The 14,191-nt window shown below is 38.4% G+C and overlaps 1 protein-coding gene across 1 annotated transcript; it reads left to right on the top strand.

Moving 5' to 3' along the window:
* Nucleotides 1-214: 214 nt before the first annotated feature.
* LOC119736543 (cytochrome P450 3A24-like) lies at nucleotides 215-13,523 on the top strand. Its single transcript, XM_038210557.1, has 13 exons — nucleotides 215-285; nucleotides 881-974; nucleotides 1,362-1,414; nucleotides 2,019-2,115; nucleotides 3,272-3,388; nucleotides 3,856-3,944; nucleotides 4,688-4,836; nucleotides 5,338-5,474; nucleotides 6,582-6,722; nucleotides 7,461-7,681; nucleotides 8,488-8,625; nucleotides 11,269-11,431; nucleotides 11,768-13,523. Exons 1-13 carry the CDS (start codon nucleotides 215-217, stop codon nucleotides 11,840-11,842), a joined length of 1,545 nt encoding a protein of 514 aa, XP_038066485.1. The 3' UTR covers nucleotides 11,843-13,523.
* Nucleotides 13,524-14,191: the final 668 nt, after the last annotated feature.

Raw genomic sequence — 14,191 nt, 5'->3', positions numbered from 1 at the left:
GTCAGTATTCGACATGGCCACGCACAAACCAGGACCATTTACCGACTTGAATCAAGTCGAAGCGTTACAACACCGTAAACCTTTGCGCGCTTCACCTTTGGTCTAGCTCATTAATGTGATTATGAACCGCTGGGGCGAGGCCTCCCCTGTATTCTCCAAAATACACTCGTCAATTGTAGTGATCGCCAAGTTTTCTCGTGCATGGTGAGCGAGCATGGAGCTGTTTGGGCTAGACGTGTCTGTGACGTGGACGTTGGTTATTGGCGTGCTGCTTTTGTTAGCATGGTAAGGAGCTTTTCTCTTTGGAAACCTCGATATTTATAGTTTTATACCATGTTGCCTGCTGCAAATGAATTATCGTGACAATCTAACCTTTTGCTCGATCCCATTGCAGTATAGTTTATGATAGTACCATAGGCAATACATGTATTTGTAGGCCTACAATAATTATGAAAAATAACTCTTTGAATTTGTTGCTCCGAAGTTTTCAAAAGTTTCAATGTCATAGGCCTAGGCCTATTTAGTATTTAACACGGGAAAAAGGAAACGTAAAAGTTACTTTTTGTGAGTAGGATTTATAGGCATTATGCACACATTTCTATAAACATTGCAGGCAGTACAAGTTGCGTCACCATTGCCAATAACGGACATTGGTGACACTACCCATATTGATGGCGTCAAAGAACAAAGTTTGTTAAGTTGGTACCGTGGCGTAATGTTTATAAGTTAAAGAAGACGCACCTTTGGATTATTTAGGCGACGACCTTTAATACACAAAATTATTCCAAATATTCGTGATGTTATGTTTTATGGTTTTTATTTGATTTTGAAGAATTCGACTTGGCATATCCTCTTTAGAAAGCTTCTTTTTTTTACCCAGGTATGATTGGTGGCGTCATCATTATTTTCAGAGACTAGGCATCCCTGTGGCTGACTACGTTCCCATCTTTGGGAATGCACTGCAGTGGCGTCGTGTAAGCTTTCAATACATGTAGTCTATACTTTCTTTCAATCTCTCTTTCCGCCACTTTATACGCAGCTTTGTATCTTCAACATTCTTACCTTGATCAGACCTGTGAACAGACAAAAAAATACACTAAATTCTTGAAGAATCAAGGATATTATTTTTTGAATTTTAAATTTTGAAATTCAATATAGGGTTTTGCACTGTAACAGACGTCATTTCAGAAGGGCACACTGGCTTGTTAATTTACGTCTCCCCGACGTGCAAAACTTCCATCAGTATTAATTCTGGGAAAAACCAGAAAGTCTCAGTGCCACCCGTCAAATAAAAGTTTTCTTTTAGAATATCACATCGAAATATAGTTTATTTTCTTCTCTAAATTTTTTGTGACATGCAGGGACTCCAGACGACTTTCACCGATTATGTTAAGAAGTACGGAAGAGTTGTCGGGTAAGGTAGTCTAAATAAGCACTTATAACTGGCATTTCCATGTTTTTTTTTAATATTATAGTAATTCATTTTTATTGCTTGGGCGTACTATTTCAAAAACTGATACCACATTGTACAGACAGGTGTTTATGTGGCATTTCCTCCTTACCCACCTTACCCCTCCCCCTTAGACAAGGGGGTTGGTTATTTTATTTGCATGACATTTTCTTGTTTGCTACATCTAAGTCTGTTTTGGTTTTAATTTTTGTGATCTGGTATGCTTCGTCACCATGGTTAACTAGTTTGGCAGGACACTGTACTACACAGCCGATTGGGAAATCGCGGTGACGTCGCATAATGTCATCATATTTCGCTTATTTTGTGTTTACCCTCTTGTTTATTTAATTATTCTAACTGTTGTATTCTTGTTATTTATTATAATTTTACATTGTTCACAATGCACTCAGAAATTATTTTATTCATTTTTGTATATTATTTCACTTTCTTTACTCAAAGGAAGCAATAATATGTGTCCTTTGCGAGTAAAAAAAAATGTATTTTTTAATTTGTGTATTTATTTATTTTATTATTTAGTTATTATTTTTGGACAAATATAAATTATTAGTACGTACGATTTCCATCGGCCAGTCCTGATAATCACTGACCCTGATCTTCTGAAGAACATCCTGGTCAAGAATTTCTCGAGTTTCAACAATCGAAGGGTAAGATAATCATTTCAATTGCTGAAGAAACAGGAATAAAGACTGAGAAATAAAGACAATGAAAATAAATCAGGCATAATTAGGAAAAACATTTGCTTAACTGTAACGTTTGTAAGAAAATATCAAGAAATAACTTTTGCAAAAACATCAAAATTAATGCGCCTTTAAAAAAATCATAGTCAGAAGAACGGATTACCACTCACAATTTGTCGAAAGTTTTGAGTATACATGTATTTTGTAGTACCTTTTTTTTTACCTGTCCTCAGAGAGCGCCCTCTATGAGGACAGGTTTTTGTTATTTCAATTCAGTGCTTGTGAAAGACCTTAATGTCTGCTCATGCGGGGTCCACATACTATTTTGATTATTCTTGTACCATTGTGTAATCCTCCTACTATTTTTTTACTATCATAGTACTCTTATACATGTACCATTTAACAATTATTAACTGCTGTGATGTGGGATATGACGTTTTTAACACCCGAAGGGCGCATCGCCGAGGGTGCTATGCGCCCCGAAGGGGGTTAAAACGTCATATCCCATATCACAGCAGTCAACGATTGTTTTGTTTTACACAACACCTGAATAAATCCCCGTCATCTGATTGGTGGATCGTTGATCATAATTATGTCATTGAATTATTCGTCCCAACGCATGGTGCACGCGTGGCGCGCAGCGCACAGTGCAATGGAAGTTCTATTGCGCGCGGTGAATAGAACTTCCATTGCACGGTGTCACTCCCACAGACATATAATAAAACCTAGACACGACATTTGCACAAATATTGCTTCACACTCCCCAATAGGACATCTCGTATAAAAAAAAAATGCATTGATTTACGTAGTACCAGCGTAGCTACAACCTCGTACATGAAGTCACACAAATAAAATACAACGCGTTGGAAACGACATTTTCAAAAGCAGCAAAGAAAAAGGTAATGTACCACGTGGGGAAGAACATCACTCATGTACCACGCGCGCGCGCAATCGCTGTACATGCGTGTTTATTGCATGACACGTGATCGATGATGGACCAATACAAATTCACTGTAGTATAACAAACCTTTTTATTGTCCAGACGTGGCCGTCCAAGACCATGCAATTACAGTATCCAAGCTCACGATAAAATTATAACAAACCTCATTGTTGCTTTCTGTAGAGGATCGGGATGTCTCAGAAACCTTTAAGCAGGGCCTTGACTGATCTTGTGAATGAGGAATGGAAAGAGATACGCAGCGTCATCACTCCGTCATTCAGTGCCTCCAAAATGAGAAAGGTAAATATTATGGGTGGGCCTTTCAAAATAACCGAAAGTAGACATAACGTTGTCTTTCTTTTCATTCTATCAATTTTTATTCCTTTCTGGTACTATACTGAAGCCGATATTTCCTTATAATTGTTGATGGCACTTAGAAAACCTGTGGAAAGAAGAAACAATAAATGTCCCAGGTTGCAGAGCCTAGTGGAAAAAAACTAGATGGATTTTCCGGACAAAACATTGATTTTAATACAATTTAAGAAATTCTAGATTTCATAAACATTTCATGGAATTAACAGGCACGTGGACACCTGTAATTCGTAGAAATCCTTTTTTTTCTATCTGATGTAAAGTATGTTTTTCAACCAATTTCGGAGAGGAAGTGGTGGAGACGTGTAGCTTAAGTTCAGAAATGACGACGCTTAGGTTCCTCCACTTGTCGATTATTTCGGGGTTTGTGTTTTTTTCTCTTCACTTAAATTCAGATGTCTCCATTGATCAATGAGTGTTGTGATACTCTGCTGGCGAGTATCGGTAAAGCGCGAGAGGGAGACATGTCCATCGACTTTATGGTGTAAGTTTTGTTTCTTCCATAAAAGATCGAAGAATCTTTGACCTTGTGATATCTGATAAACTTTTTGAAGATTCGATTTCGATTACATTTTGTTATAACTATTCGATAGTTAGAGATTCCTGTGTATAAAACAAACAAAAAACAGTTTACGAAGTAGATTTATGTCGTGTTGCTGGTTTGTTCACTCGTATCCAACCACAATTATAGCAAACTGATGGTTGTGGTAGGGGGGAGGAGGTTTCAGAAGGTCAACTGCCCCCACCTCATGACATTTGGCATTTGTTTTTAAATCACAGCACCAACAGCTCACAACTAGTACTAGTAAAATACTCCCCTTTATAACATTTACGAAAAAAATGAGGCAATTGTATGCATCAACAAGGTTCCACATGTTTTCTCGTATATACCGACCAAAAGTTGTATCTGGTACTGCCATCCTCCCTATGATATGTAACAAATATCTTTCACGAAGCTGATGGCTAATGTCTTTCACGAAGGCAACGCGAAGCATTGTGGGAAACTTACGTATTACCGCTAATAATGCATGTAGCTTTTGTAAGCCAGCAGAAACTGTGACTTTCTATACAAATCTGTTAAATGGAATCTTTCAAATTAGAGTTAAGGAATTGAAAAGGGAAGCCGTTGCGCCTAAATAAGACGTGGGTACTAGCAAAGGAAGGTTCTAGATCGACGTAATGTCATGGGAAAAATGTTGGCATCCAAATCCCATCCTCTTTTCTCAGTGTGTCCGGGGCATACACCATGGACGTCATCGCCAAGTGCGGTTTTGGTCTCGAGGTTGACTCTCAGGGGAGCAAGGATGATCCGTTCGTCAAGAACGCAAAGAAGTTTTTCGAGTTCAGCAGGCTGAGTCCGAAAGTCCTAATTTTGAGTAAGTTCCGCTGTAGAAAGAAACTGAAGATAACATTTTAAGAAGGGCACTTTTCCTGAAAATGAGTTTAATTTCAACATACATGTAGTTTCTTGTCATTTGTATTGTGCCGGTTAATTTGTATGTCAACGTGTTTAGTCACGTGACTACAGGTTTACAACATTTGTAAGCCTTCATTATTTAACCGATGTTTGTTACGGAAGTCCTTAGTTAATTGCAGTATTTCAATGACATAACGATACCGTGTTATACGTGCTCAATTTTGTGGACACTTCTTTTGGTTGAGTTTTGACCGCCATTTTTAGGGTTAAAGTTGATTTATCATTATTGTAAATTGACATTTGTTCTCATAAACAGAAAAGTGAACAACGTCGCATCATTTTGGGAAGCGAATAATGTTTTCCTTCTTGGTGTTTAAGTTCACTCAAAAAAGACCCCAGCCAATCGAACCACAAAATGATATATTTTAAACATTTCAACCCCCCCCCCATTTTTTTGCAGGTCTTTTTCCGTTCATGGGGCGTGTATTTACCTTTTTGAACATATCTTTGTTTGCACCTGACGCCCTCAAGTTTTTCATGGACGTGACGGAGGCCGCGTGCAAAATGCGAACGGCAGAGGGCGAACAGGCCTCCCAGGTAAGTAGGCGATGTATGGCTACAGACCAGTAAATAAACTTCCATAGACCCCAATGATAAATGCTCCCACTTCAGAAATTCAGGACAAATACTGACACCTCTCCAAGGCGTTTCAAGACATGCATCAAATTAAAGCTTATTTCATCATCTTTCATTTTCTGGGTTTTTTTTCGGGGGGGAGGGAGGGGGTAATCTGTTAACTTTTGGAAGAAATTTGCGAAGGTGATCATGCGAAGGTGATCATGATCATGCGAAGGTGATCACCCCTAAATATAGTCCTGAAGCCTATCGCCATTTTGAAAAACGATGCCTACGCTCCATTGCAAAATAAGGCACTTTTGGGGCCCAATTTCATCCAGATTTCACAGAAATGCAAGCTCACAGACCTGTGCACAGCTTCCACCTTCCTTTTTTACAAACCCTCAAGATCATAGCCCATAAAATGCTCTAATACCGAAGAATTTAATCGTGATTTGGCCGGCGTAGGCAATTTCAAGCCTATTTACCGGCCTGCACCCGTATACTCACTCCGACCCCATGTACACAACGCCCTCACCGAGGACAGGCTTTTATTGTGTTAAAATTTAGTGACAATGAAAGTTCAAAATGGCTACTCGAGCGTATAACAGAGGCCCAAAGCCCTGTCCTCTGTGATGGCGCTCTATCCAATAGGTTTATGATTTTGCCTTAACAAATCAATTTTTTTTTTTTTTTTTTTTTGGCATTGGTTGCTTTTTACTGAATCCTCACTCTCCTTTGGAGAAAAAAAATTCATACTTTTTCATCTCACTTTCTTTGGAAAATAACTCCTGCAGTTGAGAAATTCTGCAATTTTGAGAAATACAGAAAGAGTAAACCTTTCGAAGCAAATTTTCGTTGTATCTTGGGAAGAACTGAGCCTTTTGGACTTGTTTATAAAAAGTTGTCGTCAAAGAAACTATAACTTACACCTGAGCAAGTTTTTGAGGAAAAAAGATTGTAATATGTTTTCAGCGTATTTGTGTTATCGGAAACAGGTCCTTGCAATCTTATAATTCTTCGTATAGAAATGTAAGATTGTAATGAGCACGAACCTAAGATGTTATCGTTGCTGCTTCCATTTGACAGCGCGTTGATCTTCTTCAGTTGATGCTGAATGCTCACAATGACCCCGAGGTTGATCAGGAAGACACGCCCTCTTCAGACAAAGCCAAAGGAAAGGGCGTGGTCCAACGCAAGCCCTTGTCGACAGAGGATGTCATGGCGCAGGTGAATTTGTTTGCTGATGGTTTTTAATGAACATCAGCCTAGCGCTTTTGACTAGATGATAATTTTCTCGTTGGTTTCGGAAGAAGAATGTTGTTCTTCTTCGTTAGGCCAAAAAAAAAAGGCTCCGGTTTCTGGTATGCGCGCGCGTCGCCGTAGCCATGCGCATCGGCAAAATGAAAAAGTTTTTTTTTTTCAATGAAAGATGATGTCTCAAAACCGCCAAACGCACTGGTTTAACTGGAATCCTGCTGCTGCACAATTTTAACGTGTTTTTGGATGGGGTTATGATCGAGAATAAGCTTATGGCCTCTCTGGACTCTCTTAGTCGAGCACTATTTGCAGTCATCAGCCGACATTTGAGGCAAAAAAAAGCCGCGTCGCTGTACCACTTTTTGGGCAAGCTCCATACCAGAAACCGGAGAATTTTTTTTTGGCCTTAGGGCACGGTAGTGTTTGCCTGTATTTTAATATGACATGGAACGTATGAAACTCATGAAAACTGTCGTTGAGTCTCTAAAAAGCGCAAAGAATTTGCTGAAGAAACTTTGGCAAAGCAGACAGGTTAGGGTAGACTCTTATTTTTTTTCTCTTTTGTATGCGACATGCCGTTGCCCCTGGCTGGTTCCCGACATGGCAGCTCCAATGACAATTTGGCCCAAAACTTCGTTAGAATTCTTTAGGTGTAGATTAAACCTGCACTTGAACAGAGTGTCATTCCTTTTTTTATTTCCTCATCAGTCGCTCATCTTTTTCCTGGCTGGTTACGACACCAGCACCGCGATGCTGAGCTTAACTGCCTACCTGCTGGCTACCAACCAAGACGCACAAGAGAAACTACACGCTGAGATTGACAACCTCGCTCCCACGCGAGACAACCTTGGCTATGACGTCATCGCCAAGATGGAGTACCTGGACATGGTGATCAATGAATCACTGCGCATGTATCCCCCAACAGTCGTGTAAGAAACCATTGAAGTATTCTTTACTTCTATGTGTTCTTCCGCAAAATTTAAGAAAACACATTGATTTTAGAACAATTAATCTGATGATCTTTATAAATTTGATGATAATGTGGCTAATAAGATGGAAATGTTAAATGTTCCGATATTATTGTTTTGTTCAAACAATGCATTGAAGTGTGTTCCGACGTTCAATGTATAAACATGTAAACATTTAAAGGGATCATCTAAATGTAATTGTTAAATCAATGTCACCTTTGTGTCTCCTTTTCAATTTTCATTTTGCCATTTTTAAGGGTAGGCCTACTTTGGTGCCTTTTTCGTTTTTATGCTTATGCAAATTTCGATATTCATGAGCAGAAGTGTGACGTCATTTCAGGCAGAAACCTAAATGATACAGCTATTTCAGCACCCAACTTTGCTAGAATTTTGGATATTTTTCTGTTGACAATTGTCTTTTCTTTGATGATTGATTGTTGTTTCAGTACATGACAGTGAACCAGTGAACAACGTTTTCTCACAAATGAGGACAGAAAAGTGAACAGTGTCTTCCTGAAATGACATCACAGCAAGTGCTGCTCACACATTTGTCATGAAAAACATGGAAATTTGTAAATGTTTAAAAAAAAAAAATTGGAACTTTTCAATCAAATTCACGAAAAGGGATGTTATTAGTTTCCATACATTTAAAAGGAGTAGAAAGTTGCACAAAATATGTTCCCCAGTAAGATTCATGTCATTGGCCCTTTAAAACCACTTAAATGAGAATGTGACTATCTGCTTATAACTGACGTTTAACTTAATAGGTTTGATCGTATGTGCAACGATACCATCACCTATAAGGGCCTTGTCATTGAAAAGGGTGTTGGAGTGCTGGTCAGTGTCTGGACTATGCATTACGACGAGGAATACTGGACCAATCCGACCACGTTTGACCCCGAGAGGTAATGCCTCATCAATTTGTGTCACTTAGTCACAAGGCTGTGACAAGCTATCCAACCATGTCACCCACCTTTTCTTTTCATCTGTCATTAGGCATTTTTTTCCGAAGCATAGATAAGCCACATCCTGTCACAATCAGAACTTGTCACAACTTGTCACAACTTGTCACAAGTTGTCACAACTTGTCACAATCTGCCACAATATGTCACATCCTGTCACAGCCTGTCACAGAATGAGACAACCAGTCACAACCCTTGTGTAACCGTGGAGAGCGAAATAAAGTTAGTAAAATGTGTCACTCTCCGCACATCCGAGTGGTTCCACTAAAAGAAATTTGGGTGAAGCGAAATTGGCTGGTTGTCTCAAACTATATCTACAGCAAATGCATGAGACAAAATATGTACAAATTATATCGGGTATTTACAAAAGTGAACGATAGTCTAAATTTAGTTTAGTATATATTTGAACGATAGTCTTAAAGAGCGACAGACAAAGGGAAAAGTCTATGAACTGTCAATCCAAGGATCTGAAATACATACAAACAATAAATCACTTATGAATTATGGGAAAATAGCGTTTCAGATCAAAGTACATTATTAAATGCATTATTAAATTCAAAGTAATTTGGGAAAACACTGTTTTCCTTATTTTTAAATCCAACAATATTTTTATAAATACATCAGTTATTGAAAGAGTGTTTTACCACGTTGCTCAAATGGAATTATCATTTGAAATGGCAACTATGCAAGAATAAGAATATTTATAATGCAATTTAATTCCGAGAATAAAAATGAATTGTTCACCAAATAATGTTGAATAATAATGAAATATTGATAGCCACTATGCTCTAGAACAAATTTCTGAAGATAGCATTTTATTAAAGAAAACCGATATTTTTGGGAAAATGGGGAAGTCTATTTCAAATAATAAATGTGAACATGAATTATAGCACCACTAAGATTAAGTTAAAGTTTGCGTGTTCTTGTGTTGCAAAAGGTAATTTGTTTCAAAAGGAAAATGTAGATACAGGAAAATACAATAAATGTTAACATTGTTTTCCAGAGTTGCCGAAAAATATTAAGAGTAGGAATTGTGTTTAAATGTTCTAAGCATAAAATAAAATCAACAGACAATCCTTTATTGCCACTTTTTTTTAGTGAATCATAAGCGAATTGCTGATTCACAAAATAACTGAACGTCACGACAAACAGATGTAATTCAACAGTTATTATTTTGTTAAATACAAAAGTCGTGATCGCAAATATACATTTCCGGCCGTGTCTGTTTATAACCGTCTTATATCTGGCAGTAGGTCTACAAAGAAACATTCAATTAAGTCCAGATTGCGGCATAAAAAGATTGTGGCATAAAAAAATAAAAACAACACACAAGGGGGATTTACTCACCACTTGGGACGATCTACGTTCACGCCTTCCTCTCCGTTCTCGATGTTAAAATCGATGAAGCAGCAAGCAGCGGAAGAAAATAATGCAGAATCAACTGCAATACCGGCAACGCCGGATAAAATTGTGACGCTGCTGACAGGGAGCCGCACCCAAAATTGGCAGTAAAGAGGAGTGTGCGATGCTCGCAGAAAATGATGGTGTTGATTCAACGAGACGTTGGATCGAAATCAAAGTTATTTCGCAGCTAGCCCTACAGAAAAACTATATCAATACATACAATACGCCCGGAAAGCCAGCTATCTAACACAAATAAAGCGCCGTTACGCCCTTTGCATAGTTTAAAAGCAGCGCGCAATTTTTCTTGATGGTGCGCGCTGTGCTAAAAAAAGTTTAGTTGGCCGCAAGAGAGCGCTAGGCAAATAGCATGATCGCAATGGCTGCTGGCGTGACAATAAGACATGCCCGAAGTTCATTCACAACAGTTATGAAATGATTGATGGGGTAGGGAACCTGTCGGGTAAATGTAAGGACGAAAACCCGATACCAAACTGCCAAAACCTGTACTGTAACAAATTGTACTGATGAGCAATGTCAACTTGTCTTACTTTTCATCTCGAGAGTTGTAATTGTGTGACTCTAACATGAATTTAACATTAATACTGCATGATTGCAATACTTGATGATGTTAAGGCCAAAAAACATAGTCGGTCTCTGGTCAGACCGAAGTTCCGGAATTCATGCGGCGACGCGTTTTTTTTGTTTTTGTTTTTTTTTGGTGGCTTTTTTTTTCAAGCTTAAATTGCACAGACAAGATGGGTACTATTTTGCTTTTTTGTGTCCTCATTATACATTGGTGTCCTCCATAATTTGCCTTGGTGCCCTTTATCATTTGCCTTGGGGCAATTTCCCCATTCTTTGGTGCTCCTTGGTTCAAAAATTTGAGAAGGTGCGGCAATAAAGGGCGCTGTTGTAGCTTCCGTGTTAATTTGAAGAAGAAAAAAAAGGTTGACGCGCATGATTAAAATCGACGCGCGCGCTGACCAGAGACCGAGTATTTATTTTTTTGGCCTTATTTCCTTCTAACTAGGTTTTCTTTTGTCAATTTTAGTCTAAAACCTTAGTACGTACTTTCCTTTGCCATTGGCTGATAATATAACAGTAGTTTTAATGTTGAACAAAAGTTTAAAGGTCGAACAAAATGTCACTTCTTTTCCACAATTTTAAATCTCATTAACTCAGATTCAGCCCTGAGAACAAGGCCTCCATCAAACCATGCAGTTTCCAAACGTTTGGCTTCGGTCCTCGTAACTGCATCGGTATGCGCTTTGCCTTGCTGGAAGCCAAGATGGCGCTGGTCCGTGTACTGCAGCAGTATCGCTTCGATGTCTGCTCGGAAACCGAGGTAGTAAGGTTACCACACCAGACCACATTACTTCTTGTGTTCCCATTATGGTAAAAGTCAGGTACCTTGACGGAATACATATTTCTGTGTTTTTTACCCAAAATGTTGGCAGCCAGTAAATGCTTCCTTTTCAAGAGTTCGCAAATACTACATGAAGATATCCCCTGTTGAATAAATTTTCAGAAGGGGATATTTTCCTGTAGTATAAGTGAACCCTAAACAGAGTCAGCATTCAAATAAACAACTTATTTTGCTTGTTAGCAGTATGAGATAAGTAACTTTAACTATCATATTTATTAAAATTGGCATTGTATCTCTCCTTGTTTGTTTTGGCAGATCCCACCAACTCTTGGTAAGAGAGGTCACCTTGCACCCAAGAATATAATCTTGAACGCCATCCCACGGAAATAAATCCTGAAATAAATGCCCACGGCCCTTTTATCTTGTCTAAATCTTATACAGCTAGGGTTTTTTTTAATTTAATTTGATTGTATTTCTATATTCTGGCCAATAAGGTAAATTGGCATATCCACCTTTATCTATTGAGTTCCACAAGGCAATTTTATTCTGGTAGTTTTAAAAAGTAGTCATTTTTGCTGCATGCTTAAAAATTTCGTCACTCGCGAAATATGTGGGTGATTTCATGTGGTCCGCGCACAGTCTACATCATTAACACTGAGCATGTGATACATTACGATCATTGTGCGGCTCCTTTTTCTAGATCACAATTATTATAAGTGATGTGTAAACTAGTGAGTGGTATTGCTATTCACCACTAGACTGGTCCCCATTCCTCTTTCCAACGTAGGCTTGTACAGAGTGAAGCGATAAGGAACCAGTTTTTATTCGTTCTCGTTAGGCTGCGCAGTGCTCCCTTCCTATCTGTTCACACAAAAAGCTATATACCACATCGTCGGGTCAAAGCAGAAAGGGCTTATACCATGCTTTAGGTCCATTTTTGTTTTTTGATGGTAACTGTTTACTTTCAGTACAGTCTTTATCCCAAAGAGGTTTTATGTTAATTATTCATCCAATTAAGGAGTAATTAAGAAATTTTAAAAGGACTTATACTGATCTTGGCATACAACTGGGAGCAAAAAGGCCTTATAAGCTCATAAGCCTTTTTCCCTTTAAACAGGCAGTCATTACAGGGCCTTAAAAACTAATACAATCAGTAAGGCAAAGACCTTCTGTTTGATGTTGGGAAATGCAAAAAGGGCTTAAGAGCTTGTAGGACCTTTTTGCACGCACCCTTTTGTCCTTTTGTCATTTCTTTCAGTGTGGAAGCACCAAAAGGTCTTACTTTTTTTAATTAGCTGTAATTAAATAATTAAGTTACAAATATGGCAAGTAATACTTAACTGTTAAGTTAAAGAACCCCCTTTAACAATATGCATAATTTAAACTATTTAAATAACATTTTGCAATTTTCAAAGCAGTGTGAATCTTCAAACTCGATTATCTTGAAATACTGGAAAATGCTGAATAGGGCTTATAAGTCCTTTCTGCTTTGACCCGACGACATAACTTCCAGTCTGTTACTTAATTCACTTTTCATTAAGTGCTTTTATGAAACCTTAATACTTGCTTTGCTCAAACCGCTGATTTAATGTAGGCCTACACTAATTTTTGACCCTATACAATATCTTATGATTTAGTTTATGTCAAAATATTTTAATCAAGAATTCTAAATTTAATTATATTCAGAAGTAAATCTAAGCTGTAAATATAAACTATTCAAGATTAGGTCTGATTATGACAGCAAAAACGAAGGATATTTGTTGATTGAAAAGTGAATTCAAATAATGCTTTTCAACGAAGAAACCCTCTAATATGCGTATCGACATGATTGGACCGAAGTCCATATCTCCACCATTGCATCTATCGCTTAAAACAACTTCGATCAGTTTTGGCAAACACTTGGACATCATTAAAACAGCAGCGTACATGCTGGAGTGTTTGGATCAATTCAGTGTGCTATAAATACCTTGTATCGCGACATCATATTATAGCACTATCCTGCAGGTATATGTGTTCATTTTTTTTTTTAAATGTAGCAATGTAGGAGTGCGTGATTTAACGGAAGACTGCAAAAGAGATACTTTTATTAAATTATATTACATGTAAGAATGAATGAACAGTGGGAGACAGAATTAATTTGCGTCGTTTACTTCATTAGCAGCATAGCAAGCGTTCTCACCATAGTGGGGGGGGGGGGCTGGGCGTTACAGCGGGGACGCCCAATTTCTGTACATTCGTGTTGAAATTTAGACAGGGTTTTTTCACCGGTCATCCGGTGTAACGACACCATATGGGGTACCCATACAAAGGGAACAGTGGTACCCCACAAATATTTGCCCCCGGACCGTTGTGAAGGGGGAGGGGTGGGTATATGGCAGAATTCCCTCCCACACAGGCAAAAGTAAAGACGTTAAAAAGGGGCACTCGTGAAATAAAGGATCGCTGGTGAAAAAGACGAGCAAATCTCCAATGGGGGCGACTATATGTAAAGGGGGAGCTGTCGAAACTGGCGCTATATTATTTCATCATCACACAAAAGTGTTCACAATTCATCATACTTATAAATAGGTAGAAATCTAAGGTCAATAGACTTTATGCGTAGCAGATACGTCAGAGGGTGTTCTTTGTCATGTTAATTGTATTATAATGAATGCACACAAGATTTACTCGAGCCTATCCCAGTGATATACAAAGCCCCTGCCCTCCTGATGACTCCGCCTTAACGCACAAGGTCTATAA

This window comes from Patiria miniata, unplaced genomic scaffold (genome assembly GCF_015706575.1).
Source record: "Patiria miniata isolate m_02_andy unplaced genomic scaffold, ASM1570657v1 HiC_scaffold_3, whole genome shotgun sequence".
NCBI lineage: Eukaryota > Metazoa > Echinodermata > Asteroidea > Valvatida > Asterinidae > Patiria > Patiria miniata.
This window is presented reverse-complemented; position numbering and strand designations above follow the sequence as displayed.

Bases quoted from the DNA above. Each gene is read 5' to 3' on its own strand.
- LOC119736543 (XM_038210557.1), top strand. From the start codon at position 215: ATGGAGCTGTTTGGGCTAGACGTGTCTGTGACGTGGACGTTGGTTATT. The intron at 286-880 runs GTAAGGAGCTTT...TTTTTTACCCAG, and splicing joins GTGCTGCTTTTGTTAGCATG to GTATGATTGGTGGCGTCATC. The intron at 6,723-7,460 runs GTGAATTTGTTT...TTTCCTCATCAG, and splicing joins CAGAGGATGTCATGGCGCAG to TCGCTCATCTTTTTCCTGGC.